General features: G+C 44.1%; 1 protein-coding gene across 1 annotated transcript in view; it reads left to right on the forward strand.

Annotated features, from left to right (window-relative positions):
* Positions 1-19,875, forward strand: part of LOC136651492 (band 4.1-like protein 4B) — a 72,931-nt gene that overhangs the window by 42,161 nt on the left and 10,895 nt on the right. The window contains exons 3-12 of the mRNA XM_066627948.1: positions 1,673-1,715; positions 3,306-3,384; positions 6,883-6,927; positions 10,382-10,434; positions 16,515-16,635; positions 16,731-16,818; positions 16,954-17,042; positions 17,853-17,922; positions 18,097-18,266; positions 19,030-19,139. Of these exons, the coding sequence (XP_066484045.1) occupies positions 1,673-1,715; positions 3,306-3,384; positions 6,883-6,927; positions 10,382-10,434; positions 16,515-16,635; positions 16,731-16,818; positions 16,954-17,042; positions 17,853-17,922; positions 18,097-18,266; positions 19,030-19,139 (868 nt within the window). The remainder of the gene's footprint in view (positions 1-1,672; positions 1,716-3,305; positions 3,385-6,882; positions 6,928-10,381; positions 10,435-16,514; positions 16,636-16,730; positions 16,819-16,953; positions 17,043-17,852; positions 17,923-18,096; positions 18,267-19,029; positions 19,140-19,875) is intronic.

A 19,875-nucleotide genomic window follows, 5' to 3' on the forward strand; every position in this document is an offset into this window, starting at 1 on the left:
AATCAGAACATATTAAAAAGAAATGATGAGCGTGATGCAGATATGCCTCTGACCATGTCACCAGCTTAGGGCCCAAACCTATCCGATTTTCCAGTGCTGCTGTTCCAATGGGGTATGCACTGCTTCCTGTGATGGGGAGGCAGGCACAGAGGCCTCCTCAAGGGATGGGAACATTTGCTCCCTTACCTCAGGGCTGCACTGAGGTTGTACCTGTGCTTGAAAGTTAATCAGAAGTTTAAATCAAAGTTTTTATGAATGCAGAATTATGGACATAACTTATGCCATTAGAAACTGGAATACATTAGATCTGTTCATGGAGAAAAATGTAGTAAGCTGTTAAAACATTTGTGTTTTTGAAATACTACAAAAAATCTTAATATTTACTCTGCAACCACTAACAATTACATTTTTACCAAAAGCATCACTCAATCTGATTTGGAGTGGTCTGTGAATTTCATGTGAATTGCAGACATGTGAAGGTCTGTTAATTTCCGACTAGCTTATCGGAGCTTGGGGGTTAGTTCTCCAAAATGGAACAATGGAGAGCTATTAGTTGTGAGATGCCAGCCAGACCAAGAGGAAAGCTGTGATGCTGTTCAGGTATGGCAGTGTTAACACCTAAGATCTTTCCCTGTGCCATTCCTGTCTGGCAACCTCTATCGTCTGGGGTGAAGAAGTTCTATGAGAAGTTCCCAGTTACAGGAACTAGGGTGCCCTGGGACAAGACTTGGGTCTACTTTTGAATTGGTATGCAAACTAAATTGTAATTCACAGCATATTTTGGCATAACATGTTCTCTTAGTGGTGATGGAACCTAATTCGCCTTATCCCACCCTCTTTGACATTGAGCTCCAGGTGAAGAACTTGAGGGGACAGGAGTGCCTACACTCTCACAGAGGTGCAGTAAATTTTAAATGAAAGCTCTAAAAGCATATGATGTGAGACCCCTTTATTCACACGAGCCCGGTTTCCTGCTGAGAACATTTGAAGTTGTCTGCTCCCAATTAGCTTATGCCCCCAATTAAGGTACTCCATCCCAAAAGAAGTCATTTGATGTTGATCTGTGCAGAATTTGAGAAAAGCTTTTGGGAACTTATTGTGCATTAACTTCTTTTTTTTATCACTCTGAATGCTAAGAATCACAAGCAGAGTTCCACACTCAGGACTCTTCTTGAGTTTGTCCTGAAACGTCTCCTGAGGGTGAAGTGAGAACTTTCCAGATGTGGTGAAGGGGTCTGCAGGTGTGGGGACAGGGAGGTAGGAATCAGGGAAGGTCAGAGGGAATCCCACCCCCACCCCCAATACTGAACCATCTTCTGTTCAAAATACAGCACATTCTGATCTAAGCCTTTGTCTTGAGTTGTGTTTATTGTACCCATTAAATTGTTAGCTGCCCTGTAGTGATATCTGTTGAAGAGTGGGATAGCTTTAAATAGTAACTGCAAGAGCACTTGAGTTTTATTTACTATTTGAATCAATGTTTTGTTGTGAAATCAAGGCTACAGAAATAGTGCAATTGATTCCAGAGCATGTGCAAACAGTGCAAATGATTCTTTTCTTGGGGCAGAGATTAATCTTCAATGGCATTTGTTTTTCTAAACTAGAGAGTTTGCTAAGACCAGCAAAGTCCTGCCATATATATGTATTTCAAACAAGGGTTTTCTCTTCCTAGCATTGGTTGGACCATTCGAAACCCATTAAGAAGCAAATAAAAAGTAAGTATGATAAGCCTGAATCTTGATTCTTTGCTAAAACTTCAGACTTTCCAAACTATGGGGTCAGATTGCTCACCCGCTACCTTCAATTCTTTTCAAATTAAAATGTGTATGTCTGGGTGCGTAATGGAACTGTAAGCATTTTAATATTTCTCCTGATGTTACATTGTTCAGTACTTTTCTTTGCAGATCTTGATCTGGTTAGATAAGAGCTAAACAAACTTAGGGTTTACTAGCTAGACAAATTTTTCTGATGTTTGTTTTAACACCAGTCAGTTTGTTTTAACATCTCTTGTGACTGGTATTAGATTTTACATATAAGCAGGCATTAGCAATCAGATTTACAACCCCTGTGGTAGTAGGGTAACTTGGCAAAAGTCAATGAGATAGCAAGAAAATCTAAAGGCTTTGAGCCAAAAAAGTTATTTCAAGAATGTTTTAAGATAAAATTTGTGACACTAAGGCTATATATTGTATGCATTTTCCTCGGAGTACGTTCCATTGAACTCAGTGGCTTACTTTTGAGTAGGTGTGTAAAGCAAGAGTGTAAAGCAAGTGTGCACTCTTCTCCTGCCCCTTTCCTTCTTGACATGAGAGAGAGAGAGATTCCCACATACACCTAGAGCAGTGCTTCTCAACCACTGGTATGGACACCACCAGTGATACTTGAGGTGGTGCCCGGTGGTACTCCTGTGACGTCTGGACACCTGGCAGCGAGACCAGGAACATGACACCACACACAGTGGTAGGAGGCTCCAAAGCATCCTTTTCTGTGCTCAATAAAGTCCTAGCATCCGCCCTGAGCCTCTTACTGGTGTTTGATGTAATTAATGGTTGATTATGTCATTGCCAGTTACTTCCAGTGGTACTTTGAATAGGTGGACCACGTGAAGTGGTTTGATGAAGGACAAATGTTGAGAAACACTAACCTAGAGGACATATAGAAGAAGAGTGTGTGTGCTCCATGTGACACTTCCCCTCCACCAGAATGTGTGAGAGAAGCTTTCTCCAAAATGCCCTCCTCCTCCTCTGTCTGGCAGTGACTTCTCCTGCATTTCTCTGCAGCCTGGAATCCCATAGTCCACCACTGTGCATTAAATTTACAAAGTAAAACTGCATACTTCTTAACAGCAAAGACTTAACTAATGTTAAGTGATCCTGGATGTGAACATCTGCTTAAGAATATAAGCCTACTCTGTCACATACCATAAAGACATTTTAAAATGTCTTGGCACTCCGCTTGCTTGCTTGCCTCTTCCATGCATGCTTTTGATGCCAAAATCAATTTTGACCCCCATCCAGCTTTAGACATGAACAGTGCACACACATGATTAGCAAGTATGGCTGTCGCTCAGGCTTTTGTTTCTCATTCAAGAGTCCTTTTCCTTCAGCAACCTCAATGCACATTCCTCTCTCATGTTCTGTCTTTCTGTGACAGCACTAATACTCAGTCTTTGTGACATCAGCCTTACTTAAGCTAGACATTCAGGGCCCTCACAAGGTTTTTTTCTGCATTATAATACAGAACTTTAAAAAAAAAATTGGTATCTTGCTTCTAGTTTTGACATTTTAAAACATTTCTTCATCTAGTTGGGCCACCATATATGTTGTATTTTCGAATCAAATACTATTCTTCGGAACCAAACAACCTCCATGAGGAATTTACAAGGTAGGAAGTAACTTCAATTTGCAACTCTAATATGGGAGGGAATATATTTTGCGTTTTGCTTTTCTGCAGTTGCTCAACAAAGGTCTACGCAGCTTAAATAATACTACTCAACTTTTGTGTAGCACTTTCTGAGCATGTAGAGTGCCTAAACTGGTGATTATTGGAAGGGGTAACTTTTGCATTTTTTTGAAGTTGATGCCTCTATAACCATGATTAAGAGAGCAAAAGTCAATAATGGGAATGCTTTTGAGCACTTTTCACCTCCTTTCCAGAGTAAATTTCCCAGTTCTCACCTTAACACCATTTAAGAGACTTGTTGGCTCAGATGTTGAACATATGAAACTGCCTTCTACCATTCAGTCTATTGGTTTATTTAGTTCAGTGGTCTTAAACTAATCAAAAACAGCAAGTTATGACATGGGACCTACCTGAAAAGAGTCCAGCAGACAAGAGGAGTGGGCATGGCCACAGTTGCTTTTTTTGTTTTAATAACCCAGTGCAGGCCAATCAGTGTGTGTTGCTACAGTGTCTTTCTGCCCATTCTCTTCTGAGCCATGTGGAAGGGTAGAGGGAGAGACAATGGCTTGGCAACAGCATGCTCTCCATGTTAAAAAGCAGAAGGAAAGAAAAAAGAAAACAAGTTTATATGAGGCAGAGCAGAGGGAGTGCCATGGCGGGGGAGACTGTGGGAGTCCACTGGGGCTTGACCAAAGCTGGGTTTTCCTTATCTAGCCCTGGTTACTGTTCTGATTGTGCAGGTTGAAGACTTGGAACAAAATGGCAGTGTAAGTTCTGCCGTGACCCATCTGAGGTTAGGTCACAACTCACTTTTGGGTCCTGACCACCTTTTGAAGAACTCTGATCTAGACAATTACTGTCTAGTTGGACTGGAAGCAGTTTTTCAAAGCCTCTGGCAGATCTTTTTCTGGAAAAAAATATTACCTGGTGTGCTCTGAGACATGTGTATCATTGCACTTACTCCATGTGCAGGCATTGAGTGCAATGGCTCATGGCACAACTCAATAGATTGCCATGAAATAAAGAGAAGAAAGACAAGAATGCAGGTGCAACTGGATATAACTTTATTGTGGTAGTAAATATACAGTAAAACAAAGGGGAAAGGAAAAATATGCAGTGCAAAGTTTGCATGGACATAGACACACATGGCTAAGCCCAGCAGTTCCCAAACTGCCGCAACAGCCTGCCAGCAGCAAGATTGCATGGGACAATGAAGGGGCCGGTAAGAGGCTTGGCTGGCCAAGCTCTTGGGTGCAGTTTTCACATGCTGCAAAGGGCCCTCCCGCTCACCCCGAGCATCTTACCAGCCTTTACAGTGTACTGCGCAATTTCTAAACCTGTGCAGTTTCTAAACCTAGAAGATATCATCATCAGTCACTTCCAGGAGCCACATGCTGCATTTGCAGTGAGTGGAAGCATCACAGGACACCAAAGATTGTGAAGTATGAAACAATAGTGTGTGCTAGGTTGGCTAAGACAAAAGACTAAGTTCTTACACGAAGGGGATGTATTAACACAAAAAATGGGGAAGGGGAAATGGAGTATTAGCAGGAAGATTAAATGGGGGACCAGGGAGTAGAAAAGAACCATGGTTGGTGTAGTAGTGGGAGAGAAGGAGGGGAGAGGTGGAGAACCATGTGGGAAAGGGGAAAGAAGCTAGAAGGGATGAAAGTTTCCAGTTATAGTGCAAGACTGTGGCTTTCTGTATTCTGGAAAGAGTGAGCATGTAGGTAGGCCACAAAGCACTTCATTCACTTGTAGTGGGCAGCTTGTCTCTCCTGCTGTATAATTAATTTTAACCTATACAGCAATATTAATGAGCGAGGGGATTGGTGGGTGAGAGCAAACTTGGCTCTCATTCAGGCAAGAGCTGTCAAGGAGTTCTGCTGCTTAGAGATCTTGTTGGCTTGGTTCAAGGGGAACTGTACAATGGAGGTATGGGGTTAATCTCCAGGCTAGCAGAGTTTATACCCTTTATTAGAAAAGATAGTCTCAGAAGTTCTAGACTCACACTCTTGCACAACAAAAGGAGGAAGGGAAAGAGATCCTAAGGGCACAATCCTAACCAACTTTCCAGCAGTGAGGTAAGGACAATGCAGCTCTGAGGCAAGGGAACAAATGTTCCTTTACCTTGAGGAGGCCTCTGTGACTGCCGCCGCCACCTGACTGCAGGATGCAGCACGTACCCCATTGGCTCAGCTGTGTCAGTGAGGGAAAACTGGTTAGGGTTTGGGCTTGCACATCTCAGCAATTTGAGTGCACATGAGGCACAAGAGACAGTGTATGTTGGGGCCAGTGGTCAGGTTACCGGAGCCCACTCTTACCTACCTGTAACTGCTGGGATGAGACTTGAGTTGCTGCAGGTATTTTGGGGCTGGTTTGCCAGGACACAACAATTTCCCAATTCAGAGGTGGAGCAAAGAAAGAAAAAGTCTTTTAAGCCTGGGGTCTCTAAACTTTTCGGCCCCAGGGCCACATCATATATCTTAACATGTTGTCGAGGGCCAGATGTGGCTCACTAGCCAGGGCTTGGAGACCCCTGTTTTAAGCAAACCTGGAGATGATAGTAGTCCTACCTGATTTCAGGGAGGGAAGGCAAGGGAGCCATGATTGCTCTTCTAGAAGAATGCTTCTTGGAAGATGGTTCAGCAGGTGCTGAGCAGTGGTTTATTGTCATTTAGTAAAAGGGTGTGGCAGGAAACGAGAAGGCTAAAAACAGAAGAGACCAGTCTGATTCCCTGTTTTTGAGTGCCAACTGGTACTGCATCTTGCATCTTAGAGGGAATGAGGTCCCTTGTCACAGCAGCAGCGGTGGCTCACTCACGAGGCACTTTATTCAGATTCCTAGTACGATAATGTAGAAGCTTTTGTAGGGACCACACAAGTATAAGATGGTAGCTTTTGACAAGGATTTATACTGTGACTTCCAGGCCAATGGAATGTTGAAGGCAGTTGAATCTTGGAATGTTGAGACTGTCACTGGCAGCAGGAAAGAGAATGTAGGGAAGTGGAAATTAGGTGTTGCTTGAGCTGTTAACAGTAAAGAATATTCTGAGGATGAGAGGGGGGATACAATTCATGAGGTTTAAAAAAACTCTATTTTGTTGTACCATTTAAAAATGGTTCATGAAGAAAGGAAGAGGACACTTTCTCCTCTCTCTAGAACACTCTGTTTCCCTCTTCTATATAGAAATAAAGTGTTTTATTTCAGGAGTGGCAGCCAGTGAAGCATTGTACTGTACTGAATTTCAGCTTGTGTTGGGCCTAAGCTTTCTAGGGCCTCTTGGCTCAGCTGAAGTTTATGGGATGGCTGGGGCTCCAGCAGTGCTCTAAAGTAATCCTTTTGTTTTCTATGGAAATTCTTGAGGACTGTAACTGGAGCCATCTAAAAAGATACCCAAGTTAAATTCATTATTTCACAGAGTATTTGAGGCATGGTTGGAAAATGTGACTAATCTTTTTTGCTTATATGTTTGCTAGGTACCTGTTTGTATTACAGCTAAGGCAAGACATTCTTTCAGGAAAGTAAGTTTATCTTTTATACTTGAGTCACAATTTTCTGCTATGAATACCAGTTGAAAACATATAAATCCAATAAGAAAAGAGAATTCAAAATCCTGAATGTTATTGCTGTAAGATAACGTTTCAGCAAACAAAAATGTTAATTTTTCATTATCTAAGAAATATTAAAATTCACTTTTTTATTACTGCCTGCATTTCAAAATCACTGAGCTAAAATCACAGCAGGATCTGAAAAAATCTGAATAGTAAATGTGATCCAAAATAAGAGTACAACATACCATCTTGTTACTGAAAAGTTTTCTTGCCGAAAACCAGAAGTTGTATTGTGTTGACTGACAAGAGTCCCCAAGAAAAGGCTCCTCAATAAAAGGGAAACATTTGATTGAGAACTGTTACTTGTAGTGCAGAATATCCTTTGAGTAGTTTCTTTCTCTATTGTAGGGGTGCCCAAACCCCAGCCTGGGGGCCACTTGCAGCCCTTGTGGACTCCCAATCCAGCCCACAGGGAGCCCCCAGTCTCCAATGAGCCTCTGGCCTTCTGGAGACTTGTTGGAACCCATCCTGGCCCAATGTAACTGCTCTCAGCCTGAGGACGACTGTTTGCCATCTCACATGGGCTGTGGGATGAGGGTTCCCTCCACTGCTTGCTGTTTCACATCTGTGATAAAACAGCGGCAGCAAAGAAAAGGCTGGCAAGACCTTTGTGCAAGACCTTTTATACGCCTTGAGCTATTGCAAGACTTTCATTCATTTATACAAGTTCCATCTCTAATATATTCATTTATGTAAATTTATTCAAATTTGAAATGTAAATTGATTCTTTCCCCCCCCCCGGCCCCCAACACCATGTCAGAGAGATGATGTGGCCCTCTTGCCAATGAGTTTGGACACCCCTGCTCTATTGTGAAATTTAATTTAGCGTACATCTTTTCATCTTTATATGTACGTAATCCATTTCTGAAAACAGCCCTTGTCGTGAAAATCTGAATAAGGAGTACATTTATTACATTAATTTCAATGGGAAAAACTAATTCATTTCAAAGTTCTCTCCAAAAATCACCCAAAATGCCTAGTAACAGAAGGGAAAAGCTGTGTTACACAGTAGAGTAAATAACTTTTAATAACATTATACAGCATCAATAGGTAGAGGTGTTTGTTTCCGATGCATAAGATAGGATTACAGACTCTTACTGAACACAGTGAACTTACTTCTGAGAAAAATAACACCGTTTTCAAACACCTCTATCAATAGAATGTTAAAATAGATGATAAAACCTCAGAAGTAATGAGGTTTAGCACCTCAAGATTTAATTGTAAGTTATGAGCACTCTTTTCTATTTCACTTGTTTTCCCATTTTCCCCATGATTTTTTCCATCTTCTTCATGTAATGCACATACCTTGAAGGTATCGGGTTGCGCTACCCCATCAGGCAATGCATCTCACATGAAGGAGAACATTGCTTTCCCAGCCATGCTCAGTCTTCTGAGGGTCCTGAAGAGCAGTTCTCCTAAAGATCACAGAAGCATACTTGAGAAAGAGGGCACTCCTGTCCCACTGGGGGAGAAATCCCAAAATTTGATCCGACCTCCTAAAACTTGATCTTGTGCAAATGAGGCAAATTTATTCCCTTCTAGAGCTCAAAGCAGAAGGAAGGTATACCTATTGGATAAAAAAGGAGGTAGTCATTGCCTTTACAAGGGACTCGAACCCTCCTACACACATCGTTTCCATACCTTGTATCAAACACCTTGGTATGGATTAAAAAGGGATGGTCTAAATATGTGCAGTATGGATAAGAGAAAATTTGTATAGTGAAAATACTTATAAATTTGGAAAAGTGTATACTTACAATGTTATTTTTTGTCTGGGAGTGTGCTGGCAAACCTCACCGCTGACATGCTCCATAGCCCTCCCGCCACACTTAACCCATTTCTCTGCAATGAAAATCACTGCAGGTGTGGTGGGTGGGGGAATGGGGCTATGGAACACGAAGACAGGGCTTGCTGGCATGCTCCCAGACATTTTGGCAAATCTCCATGGTTTCATCATGCCTGTGTAGTTTTATGGGTCTGGGGATCTTAATTACAGAAATTTAATGTGAGTTTGCTATGTGTTTTCCTTTAAATAGGTAAGCCCAAGTAGTGAGGGAAGAAATGTATTAACCAGGTGTACTTGCCAGGTGATAATATCTTTTGATCTGATAAGTGCAGAATGGGGAAAGGGCAAGGGCTTGTCCCTGCAGTTATGCTGTGCTTTGGAGGAACTCAGGCTTAGTTTTCACTAAAGTTTATAAACTTGTGCTGTACCACATCATACTGCAAGTGCTTGAATCCCATGCTTGAATTTTTCTCCATACAAAACAGTTCTCCACACTTAGAAAACTTGCATGTCAAGGAGAAGGCTAGGCTAGAATTCTTTTCCCACACATGCTAGTTTTCTGTGTGAAGGAAATATTTTTGTGTAGCGAATTCATTCATCTAGGCTGGCTTGCAGCCTAAAGTGATATAACCCACATCTACCACTTCAGTGAAAAACTAAGCATCACAAGAGCATCAAGATAAGCAGAGTTGTCTCATGCACTGGCAGCCACAGCAGAGGCCAACCAAAATGTGTGACTCCTGAGACTTTCTGATAGATCAATGGTTCCCAAACTTTTGAGCGCCATGACTCATGCTCTGCAGTGGGTCATAATATAATGTTCCAGTCTGCCCCCAAAAGCCTTACCTGGAGTCTCCAGAGGTTGCTTCCAGGTCATGCCAGTCTGCAGCCCAATCCATTGGCCTCTGCAGACCTCAGAATGCCTCCCGGACACAACCGGAAGCTTGTTCAGGTTTACTTCTGGTTTGCTTCCATGACTATGTTGCATGTGGGAGGCATTCTGAGACCCACAAAAGTGAATGAAGTGGATTGCAGGCTGGTGCAACCTGAAAGCAGCCTCTAGGGATGCCAGGTAAGGCTTTGGGGGGGCAAATTTGAGCATTGGGTCATGACCCACAGTTTGGGAAACGCTGTGATAGATTATATAATCTATCAAATCAATATGTTTGATTTAGGCCATATTTATATAAAGAAAAAATGAACGGTTTATATGTAGGAAACTGTCACCATGTCTAGCCCCCAAACACTGCTGTTTAGCAACTTCCTGTCAGCGACGGTTGAATGGAGCACCATGGAAGCCTCCTTGATGAATTGAGATTGTCCAGCAGTAGCACTTGGTAGATTACATCCACAGTGCATGGATGTACAGTTTATTTCATTAGTGTAAACACAGCAGTTAAGGGTTTCGTTTATGTTTAATGATTTGTAAGCTAACTTGATTGTCATCTATGGAAGAAAGACAACGTGTAAACATTTTAATGACTAAAATATGAAATTTATTTAATGGAGGCTGAGTGGTGCTGCCTGTGTAGGGTGATTGATATCAAAGAATAATATGTTGTATATTTTTCTTTAAAGACTAAAATGCCCTTACGAAACAGCTGTGGAACTCGCAGCTCTGTGCCTCCAAGGTAAGTCTAACACCAGCATGATCAATTCACATAATTGGCTATTTGTTTTACCTGTGGCTACCTAAGGACCAGGCTAATGTGATTTTTGGCAAGATGCAGAATCAGTACACATCCTGCCTCTACTGTATACACAGTAGGCTTCTTCACATGACCCTGTGCTGTCAGATAAAACTTGTGAACAAACGTACTCCTTTTCAAAGTATGTAAGAACTGGCCTTAAAAAGCAAAACATAATAGGCCTTTTGTGTGGTTTTTGGGTCTGTGCTGAGAGGGTGATTACAACTTTCTGACTCCTTCTGAAGTTCATGGTAGCCTTTTCTTTCAATTACACTTATGCATTGACTGTTTACAGAGGACTGATGCAAACTTGAATAATAGAAACAAAGTTTTTTACCTGGAAATGGTGGCGTTCAATCCGCTCCCAAACTCCTAGCACTGTTTCTCTGAAATGGTACTCACCGAAGTAGTAAATACATTTTAATACTCAGATTTTTTCCATTATAATTTTATCTTGCTTTTAGGTGTTCTTAACTAAAATTTGGATGTTGCTTCTGCTGTCTTTTCTCCTTTGAAAACCGTATTGAAAACCTTCCTCTGGAAGAGGAAGGGGTGGCATTCATAACATCTGAGGTGCTCTTCCCCTCAGGAGACAGGATTGGTCCTCGAAGAAGGATCCTCCCTCTGGGTGTCCCTTGTCTCCCAGACCAGACCTGCCTCTCAAGGAGTAAGGTCGAGTCCTCCAGGTCGAGCCTGTGTTCAACCCCTAAGAAAGAAAAAATAAAAGAAGGAAAAAGGAAGAGGAGAAGAAAATGAGAAAGAAGATCTAGCGCTCTGTCCTTGGACTCTTACAGGAGATCAGAGGCTCAAATGAGAGCACGCTGTCCACCATCCAGGCAACTGTCAGAAGCCTGTCTAACCGGCCACATGGACTCCTCCCACCTGCGCTTCTCCCCAGTCCGGGGCTGTGGCAGGGACCTCTGGCTGGGCGAGGGAGTACAACGCCAAATTGAGGCGTCCTCCCCCTCAGCAAGTGGAGCATGGCCTCTGCCAGCTCCAGGACTTCCTTCTTTGCTGCGGCTATAGCAAAGAACACCTCAGGAGCCCACCGGGCCAAAGCGGCGTGAACCACCCACCCCTTCCAACACATAGCACAGAGGGAGGTCATTCTGCGCTTGGACCAGACCTCAGGATGCCACAGCTGTGGTGAAGATTGGACCGGAACCCCAGTGCACACAGCTTTACCTCCCGGCTTCTCTGGCAGCCTGCAACCAGCGCCCACCATTTTCTTTGTGCGTCTGCTTGGGACAAACCTCGCAGTGCTAGCAGTCAGTGCACACAAGGCAGCAGCACGCCACGCTACTTGGAGCATCACACAGAGGAGAGCAGTCCCACCACATGCTGCCTCTTCACAAGCAGCCCAGCTGGAGACCTTCTGTGCTGACTGCCCCTACCTCAGTGCAGCGGCACAGCACAGCAGCACCACAGCATACTTCAGAGGCCATTTCCCCCACATCCAGGGGCAATGGCTATGAGTGCAAAGGAGCCCCTGTGAACCATAGTTACATAGCCCCTGGGGGAGGCCAGGTTGCACGGCAGTCTCAGGCACAGATAAATTGTTACGTGGGTCTTAGTGGAGTAGCCAACTCCTCCAACCTCAGTAGCCAACTCCGTTATTGCTTGTGCCCTTATGGCCTGGGTTGAGGATCTGTCAACGTCATAACTCAGATGTCCAGATCTGCTCGCAACTCCCTTAAGAAGATATCCTTGGCAACAGCTTTCACTGCAGACTCCTCCCTGGATGCCATGAAGTTTAGTGCATAAGTCCTTGTGGCAAATGTGGTAGCCAGAAGGAACATCTGACTACGCCATTGGGACGTAGATCAGGACTCCCAGACCAGATTAGTAGTGGTCCCCTTCACAGGTTCCAAGGTATTCAGCCAAACCTTGGACCCCCTCCTAGTGGAGAATGGGGACAAACACAAAGTGCAGCCCACAGCTCACAAGGACAGCAAGAAGCCCATTAGGCCACCTAGTTCCTTTCGTAGCCCTGATCCACCTTTTGCCCCAGGGACTCTGGCACCTAAAAGCATAGAGGAAACAGGTCCAGGTTCTTCCCCAACATCAGAATCTCCTTGGAAGTCAATGCCACCACATCCAGCAACCCCAACAAGTCTGCTTGCTGTCCTGATGCCAGGATGTGGAAGGGGGTTCCCCGATAGGTGGCCGTCTCCAGTTTTTTGCCCGACTGTGGCACAGGATCACCTCAGATGCCTGGGTTCTTGAGATGGTGTCCAAGGAGTATGCACTGGACCAAGCCCAGAAACCGCTTCTGGAAAGTGGCAATCTCCAGAGACCCCCCAGAAACATCAGCACATGCTGAATGCAATCCAGCACCTGTTGGACGCCAATGCCATTGAACCAGTGCCAGAGAGACAAGGGCATCTACTCCATCTTCTTCCTTGTTCCAAAGAAAAAGGTTGACGTGAGGGCAATTCTCAATCTCAAGTGGCTGAATAACTTCCTGCTGAGACATTAATTCAAGATGGTGACCTGGCAGTCAGTAGTCACAATACTAGAGAAGGGTGTCGATTGACCTTTCAGAAGTTTATCTGTACATTCCCATCTTGCCCAGTCACAGATGTTTTCTGCACTTCTGTTATGGATCACACCATTGTCTGTTCTAGGCATAGCCCCCAGAGTCTTCACCGAAGTCCTTGTGTCTCTAGTAGCACATCTACACCTGCAGGGGAGTGTTCTCATACCCCTACCTGGAAGATGTCCTGATCCACTCCTCATCCAGGCAGGAAGCAACCAGGGATGTGCAGATTACAGTGGAGAACCTGCAGGAAGTCAGGTTTGTCATCAATAGGAAGAAGAGCTGCCTCCTCCCATCATGACAGCTGGAGCACCTGGTTCTCCTGCTGGACACGGACAAGTTCAGGACCTCCCTCTCACAGGACAGGCAGAACAAGTTGTGGTTGCCCTTGAACCAAGTTCTGGCAGAGCAGTCTCAGGATGTCATAACCTTGGCCCAGCTCCTAGGGATGGTGCCAGGATGTCATTCTGTGGTCCAGGTTTCACTCCATTCAGGAGAAGATCAAGATCTGTGTCCATGCCACCACAACGCTCTCCACACCAGTAAAGAAGGACCTGGAATGGTGGAGGAACAGGCAGAGGCTGGCGATGGGGTCTCCTTTTGGGGGCCAGTCCTAGATTGTCATTACAACTGACGTCAGCCTCCTCAACTGGGGAGCCCACACCCAGGGGGCTTCTCACAGGGAATATGGTCCTCAAAGGAGAGATGCCACCCATCAACTTTCTAGAACTCAGAGCCATCTGCCTGGATCTCCTGAGCTTCTCCCCCCAGATCCAGTGCCAACAAGTGCTCATCAAGACAGACAATACAACAGCTAAGGCATACGTAAACAAACAGGGAGGCCTGCAGTCCACAGCCCTTCACAGGGAAGCCATGGCCCTGTTCAGAGGTTCACCTGGCCATGATTAAAGCGGAACAACAGGCGGGGCTGGACAACACCGCAGCAGACTGGCTCAGGAAGCTGCAGATCCAGGAGACTGAGTGGAGGCTGAACCCCAGTTATTCAACCTAGTGGCAGCAAGATTCTCAGGGCCTCCGGTGGACCTCTTCACCACCCAGGAAAACTCTCAACTACCCAGGTTCTTCTCAAGAACACAAGAGGGCGTAGAAGGCACCGATAGCCCACGGACAGAGGGCCCGATGTACGCCTTTCCCATGACGGCGTTGCTGCAGCGGCTGTTAAACAGGATCAAGCTGCTTCAGGCGGAAATTGTCCTAAGTGGTTTCACCGCCCATGGTTCCTGGAGTTTCGTTGCCTGTCAACCCAAAGTCACTGGGTTCTGCCACCTAGAGGGGACCTTCTTCTGCAAGGCCCAACCGTGCACCTGCAGCCACAGCTCTTCCATCTGACTGCCTGGAGATTGAGCGGAACATGCTTTCCAGCCTAGGAGACTCCAACAGGGTCACCTCAACCATGTTGACGTCCCACAGAGTTTCCACCAGGAAAGTGTATGAGTCTACCTGGCATAACTTTCTTCAGTGGGCAGGCTTTAGCCCCCAACTAGGGCTAAAGTAAGGCATGTTCCTCCAGAATGGCCTGGAGAAGGGCAGATGGCAGCCCTAGGCAACCTGTTAGGTGCAGGTTCAGGGCAAAAACCTCTCACCCCATGTTCAGATATTCTTGAGGGGATTAGCTCTAATCAATCCTCCTCCCATTCACAGGTCCCCTAGTTGAGACTTGAGCAAAGTGTTAGAGGCACTCATGGGGCCCTTATTCAAGCCACTGGCTAAGGTCCCCCTCAAGTTTAAGCGTAAGTTTTAAGGTCCTGTTCCTGGTGGCCATCACTTCCACCAGGAGGGTATCGGAGCTGGGGGCACTGTCAGTTAATGCCAAGTTGTGTATTTTCCATCGTGACCAGGTAGTCCTTTGGCTAGACCCTACCTTTGTTCCAAAGGTTAACACCATTTTCCACAGGGCCCAGGAGTTAGTTCTGCCCTCATTCTGGCCCAACCTGACACATCCCAAGGAGAAGCTTTCACACACCCTGGATGTGCGCAGGGCCCTCAGATAGGACCAAGAACATTAGGAAGTCCAAGTCCCTGTTTCTGACTTGCTAGGGCTCAATCACTGGCCACAAGGCCTCAGGCCAGCTCCCTGGCCTGTTATCTAAGGGCCTGCATCGAGCTGGTCTACCCCATTTCTGGGGGGAGGTGCCACCCGAGGAGATCACCGCCCATTCCCTGAGGAGCGCTGCCACCTCAGCAGCATTTGACATTACACATCCCTCACGGAGATATGCGACTTGGGCCTCTGTGCACACATTTGCCAAGCACTACATGGTGACCACAGCTTTATCAGGCACCACTCTAGGGCATAAGGTGTTGCAACAGGTGATGAGGTCCTGAGTGAGACTCTTGCTGGTCCCACCCATTTGGACAGCTCTGATACATCCCAGATGTTATGAATGCCATCCCTTCCTCCTCCAGAGAAAAATGGAATTTCTTACCTTGATAATTCCTATTCTGGGAAAGGAAGGGGTGGCATTCAGCCCTCTTAGATGCCAGCTTGGGGAGAAGGAGTCTCATCCACCTGTCAGCTCACAGGCCTAGTTAGAGTGGAGCCCATAGACAACCTAGGGCTTAGCACCCTAATCCCTCCCTCAGTCTACTTGGCACAGACAGTGTTAATAGTTGGTTGTTTTTCCAGTTGTGCTTAGAGTTTCAGTTAAGGAACACAACCCTTGCAGCACAGAACAGTGACCCTCTCGAAGCCACTGCAAGATGAGGATTGTGCATTTCCTACTCTTCAAGTTTAGCCTGGGAGAGGAGGAATGCCCAGAGGGAGGATCTTTCTTTGAGAACTGATCCTGCCTCCCAAGGGAAGGGGCATCCCAGATGTTATGAATGCCACCCCTTCCTCTCCCAGAACAGGAATTCTCAAGTAAGAACTTCCATTTATTATTACATTTTACCCAGGCTTTGGACTAGACAAAAAGTTGAAACTATGCAAGGGGGAAACTGGAATTGTATTAGGTGGTCAGTAGCTGCTCGGAAGAATTTAATACCTCTATACTAAGGAAAGTCAGGGGAATGAATTGTCCATTTATAGAACCCAGATGTTGTAGGTGTTTTTCATATAAAGCAAAAAAGTGACGCCCTTCACGTAGTTGCTATTTTGAATTTTGTTCATCATGTTCTTTAACTTTATGGATATCTATGTTATGGATATCTGAATGGACACAAATAATTTTTTTTAAACTTTGTTGTAGAACGAGCTGCATGTTAGTAGAGAAGGAGGAGGATAACATGACATGTTGCAAATCTGAATCCCAAATTCTTTCATGGCTCAGTCTGCCTGTATCCTAATTCCCTCTGTTGATAAATGTTTTGGTCTGAATTTGTTGAAGTAAAACATAAATGGAGAGGTCTAGAAATCTAAAAATATCTTGAAATAAGGAGAAATAAGGAAATAAGGAGATATAATTGGTGATAGTTAAATCTTTTTTCTTAAAGTTCTCTGATTTGGAATTTCTAACTTTGGCAGCTGAACTTGGTGAGTGTGAACCCCCTGAACACACTCCAGAACTGGTCTCAGAATTCAGATTTACTCCTAACCAAACGGAAACAATGGAATATGAAATATTTCAGAAGTGGAAAGACTTCAGGTACAGTACCCATACAGAAAAGAATTTAAGTTAGAAGGAAAAAGAAAATTAAGCTTATAATGATACTGATTCTCCCTCCACTTTTGTTTTCATAGGGGAAAGAGCCCTGCACAGGCTGAAATGTGCTACTTGAACAAAGCCAAGTGGTTAGAAATGTATGGGGTAGATATGCACATTGTTAAGGTAAGAGAGCCTCAGGTCAATTTACTTTTGAAGAGAATGGGGCAGCTGTCAGCTACCCTCCATCACTCATTTCATTCTCCTGATATAAGTATCAGAAACTTTGCATTTAATATAGAATCATTTGTTTGCTTGTAGGGAAGAGATGGTTGTGAATATGCTCTTGGATTGACACCAACAGGTATCTTGATCTTTGAAGGTGCAAACAAAATAGGTTTATTTTTTTGGTGAGTTATTTCTGCTTGCACTATTCTTATTCAACATTAGTCTTTCCCAACCCACTCCTCCAAAGCAGATGAGTGGCAGTGTTTCAAACCATTTCTGTATAGTAATACCTTGCATTTATATAACACTCTGGTGCATTCAAAGCACTTATCTCTGTTATCTTTATGATAGTCCTGTAAGGTTGGTTTGTATTATTATTCTTGTATTGTAGGTGGTGGCAGGGAGAGGGCAAAGTTTAAAAGATCTGGCTTATCAGAAGACTAAGGAGAGAGATGATAGCTGTTTTCAAGTATCTGAAGGGCTGTTGGATGGAAGAAGGGGAGAATTTGTTCCTGACAGCAAGGATAGAACCACTGGATTGAAACTACGGGAAGTAGATTTAGGCTATAAACATGAGGAAAAATTTCCTAACTGTGTAAGTACAGTCCAGCATTGGGTCAGTCTGCCTTGTGCAGTTGTTGACTGTCCCTCATTGGAGGTTTTCAAGCAGAGGCTGGCCAGCTATGTCAGGGATGCTGTAGCTGCCTGCCCAGAGTAGGCGGTTGGACTAGATGATCTCTTCCAATTCTAACGTTCTGTGATTCTAGCACATAGTTCATGGTTCAGATGACTAGAGAAAGAAATGGCTACAATTCCTCAATATTGGAGAACTTGAGATAAATTGAGGAAGTGGCTAGAAAGAGATCTGAAGCAATGGAGAAATACATATTCAAGTAAAATTCAGTAGCCATGTTTTATGTGCTCTCAGCAACCTATTCTATGCCTGTTCTGAAATGAGCATTATTTTTCTCATCTGTTTTATATGTGATTAGGCCTAAAATCACTAAAATGGACTTTAAAAAGAGAAAGCTTACACTTGTGGTGGTGGAAGACGATGATCAGGTAACTTCCTTATGTTGTTCTCTGACTGATCCAGTAATGTCCAGGGTTCTGCGGGTTATTAAGCATTGACTAATGGGGCTCAGCATATAACTGTTTCAAACTTGCCTTCTGTGACATCACTTCAAGCTTGATAGTGTGTGTGCAGTATTACAAGACTTCCATTTTGTCTCTTAGGGTAGAGAGCAAGAGCATACATTTGTTTTCAGATTAGACAACGCTAAAACATGCAAGCACCTCTGGAAATGTGCAGTGGAGCATCATGCCTTCTTCCGGTTGCGTACACCAGCAAACAGTAAATCTAGTCGGTCAGATTTTATCAGATTGGGATCCCGCTTCAGGTTCAGGTATTTTATTGTAAATAAACAAATTATAAAATTATTGTAAATTAGATCACCAAAATTCCTAGCTCATACATAGTGCCTTACTGATGGCCTGAAAAGGGGGGGGGGGAATTCTGTTCTTTTCTAATTTGCAAAAGCTTTCCAGCCTGGTTGTCTAAAGTGATTCTCATTTACTGGAAGCAACAAGGTGAGCAGCTATGCAAAATTACTGCTATTGCCATTAAACATTAATCTGTTGCATCACTTTCTTCTATCATGTCTCCTGCCCAAGAACAAAAGATTTGCATCATACTGTATGGAAGAAGCCCCTTATTCTGGGGAATACCAGAGGTGGAGTTTGTATGTGGTTACAATTTGCCTTCATTGGACAAAACTAGCCTCTGTTTGGAGGGTCTCTTTTCTGCCATTGGAATAGGCTTGGTTCAGTTGTGGGGGTCCAGTCCTCTCTAGTAAGAGGAGAGGGAAATAATTTAGCAATTAGAGCCTAAAGGGAGAAGAAAGGGTTCTGAGTTTTTGAAATAGCAGAGAAGCTCTTTTGGGTAAGAGAAGAGGGGGAACTTGCCTGACACAGTCACAAAAGCAGTTGTTATACCTGGGATGGGTTTGGATTCTTCTGCTGTATGAAGTGAATGTTACTGATGTGATAGGTCAAGCAGTTAATTTTTATATCAGCCTATGTGGTGGAGAAGGGTTGTGTGGATTTTATTGGAGGAGGTGCAAAGTAACTAGTGAAATTAATTTATAATTGTAGCACTTTTTTTTTAAGTGGCAGAACAGAGTATCAGGCAACGCATGGATCCAGATTACGCAGAACCAGTACATTTGAAAGGCGGCCCAGCAAGCGGTATCCATCCCGAAGGCATTCAACGTTCAAAGGTTGGAATCTGCAGCCAGCCCACTTAGGGCGGAATCCTAACCAACTTTCCAGTGCTGACGTAGCTGTGCCAATATGGTGTGCACTGCATCCTGCAGTGGGGGGGGGGTAGTCAAGGGGGCCTCCTCAAGCTGAGAGCATGTTTGTTACCTTACCTTGGGGCCTGCATTGCGGCTAAGTCAGTGCTGGAAAGTTGGTTAGGATTGCACCCTTATTTGACATTTTTCATTAAGACAATAACTGAAATTACAGTTTTTTTCATTTTTGTATGATAGCACAAATGACCTCATTCTGGCACAACTTTTAGTTCAGTGCTGCAAGAATGCACATTTTGGGGAGGTAGAAGAATAAACAAGCTTTGGACACTTTGTCCTGTCCATTGGTTTGTTTGTTTCCATTTTATGTCCCTCCTACTTTGTTTCTTCCTGTTCCCTTTTATGCTTTTTTATCTCCTTGTTTACTTCTCAGAAGTACTTGAAAAATCACTAGTTGAAGCAAATAATTTCTCTGTAAATGTTCATCAGTTTGGATCAGGGCAGGGAACCGAAAGAAATGTACTGATCTTGTATGTCTTGAGAAGCATCACCCCTTGAGATAGACAAATCAGGGAGTTTTGGAGATGCTCTTGGTCAAGTTCAAATCTTAAAATCATATATAGTCGTCCCCCTGTATTCATGGGGATATCTTCTTACTACCATGGATACCCAAAGCCATACATAGCAGCGAACCCTATACTTA

The sequence above is a fragment of the Tiliqua scincoides genome, chromosome 5 (genome assembly GCF_035046505.1).
Source record: "Tiliqua scincoides isolate rTilSci1 chromosome 5, rTilSci1.hap2, whole genome shotgun sequence".
NCBI lineage: Eukaryota > Metazoa > Chordata > Lepidosauria > Squamata > Scincidae > Tiliqua > Tiliqua scincoides.